Genomic DNA, 1051 nt, shown 5'->3' with positions numbered 1-1051 from the left:
CACCATATCGGCTTATGTATTGGCAGTAGCAAGTTCCTGTACTTACTTAATCTACAAATACAGCAATAACCAACAGCAGCAGATCTGTTCCGCCAAATACATTAACATTGTCATATCCATTACCGTGCTAAAATCTTCAGAGAGTTCTCATGATAGAAATATTTATACATTCATTTGGAGCAGCACTGTTTGTGTTGTTGTAAACAGGCCTTTAGTAATGAGACTTGATTTTTGCCGTGTGTCCCTGTGGGCATGTTTGCCAGGAGGAGATGGAGCTGCAGCTGCAGGAGGAGAGGGAACAGGAGGCGGCCCGACAGACTGTGCTGGAACAAGAGCGGCGAGATCGAGAGCTGGCCCTGCGGATCGCCCAGAGCGAGGCTGAGCTCATCCCAGAGGAGACGCCCGTGGAAGCCGGACTGCGCAGGTATCTGCGTGCCTCTGAACCAAGCAAATGGCATACCTTCAGATATTTACCCAGCACACTCTGCAGCTAAACATGCCCCATAGAGCAATCTTACATCAATACTGACTTCAGTGAGCTGAGGAAAAAAATGCATTATACAAATGAATTACAATGCATGTAACATTACACATGCATTCGTATGTCAGAGTGTTTCATGTCATACAAACACATTCAATCACAGCTGCAGGTTAAAGGAATGTTCTGGGTTCAATGCAAGTTAATGGCAGCATCTGTGAGTAAAAACAACGACAAATCACATGGAAGTCGACTGGCAGGGCAGAACCAGATGTTAATTAGATAACAATTTATTAGATAAACAACATTCTCTCATAATAATAATTCAAATCTTTGCTGAAGATTGAATGAAAATTGATCAAAATTTAGCGTAAAGACGTTTATAATGTTACAAAAGATTTCATGCTGTTCTTTCATCAAAGAAAATGTATCAAAATATTAAGAACCGTTTTCAACATTTTTATAATAGCACATTATATATTTAATAGCACTGTAAACGCAAATATGTCAAAAAGTCTAGTATATTTTTAATTCCTCATGATTCGACCCCTTTCCCTTGTCTTGAACCTGGAA

The 1051-nt window shown here is 40.2% G+C and overlaps 1 protein-coding gene across 1 annotated transcript in view; it reads left to right on the top strand.

The window, feature by feature from the left end:
* Window positions 1-1051, top strand: part of LOC107562348 (unconventional myosin-VI-like) — a 32051-nt gene that overhangs the window by 28571 nt on the left and 2429 nt on the right. The window contains exon 27 of the mRNA XM_016246984.1: window positions 264-424. Within this exon, the coding sequence (XP_016102470.1) occupies window positions 264-424 (161 nt within the window). The remainder of the gene's footprint in view (window positions 1-263; window positions 425-1051) is intronic.

The sequence above is a fragment of the Sinocyclocheilus grahami genome, unplaced genomic scaffold, assembly GCF_001515645.1.
Source record: "Sinocyclocheilus grahami isolate Dianchi unplaced genomic scaffold, SAMN03320097.WGS_v1.1 scaffold819.1, whole genome shotgun sequence".
Taxonomy (NCBI): Eukaryota; Metazoa; Chordata; class Actinopteri; order Cypriniformes; family Cyprinidae; genus Sinocyclocheilus; species Sinocyclocheilus grahami.
Note: the sequence above shows the minus strand (reverse complement) of the source record. Positions and strands in the feature narration are given on the sequence as shown.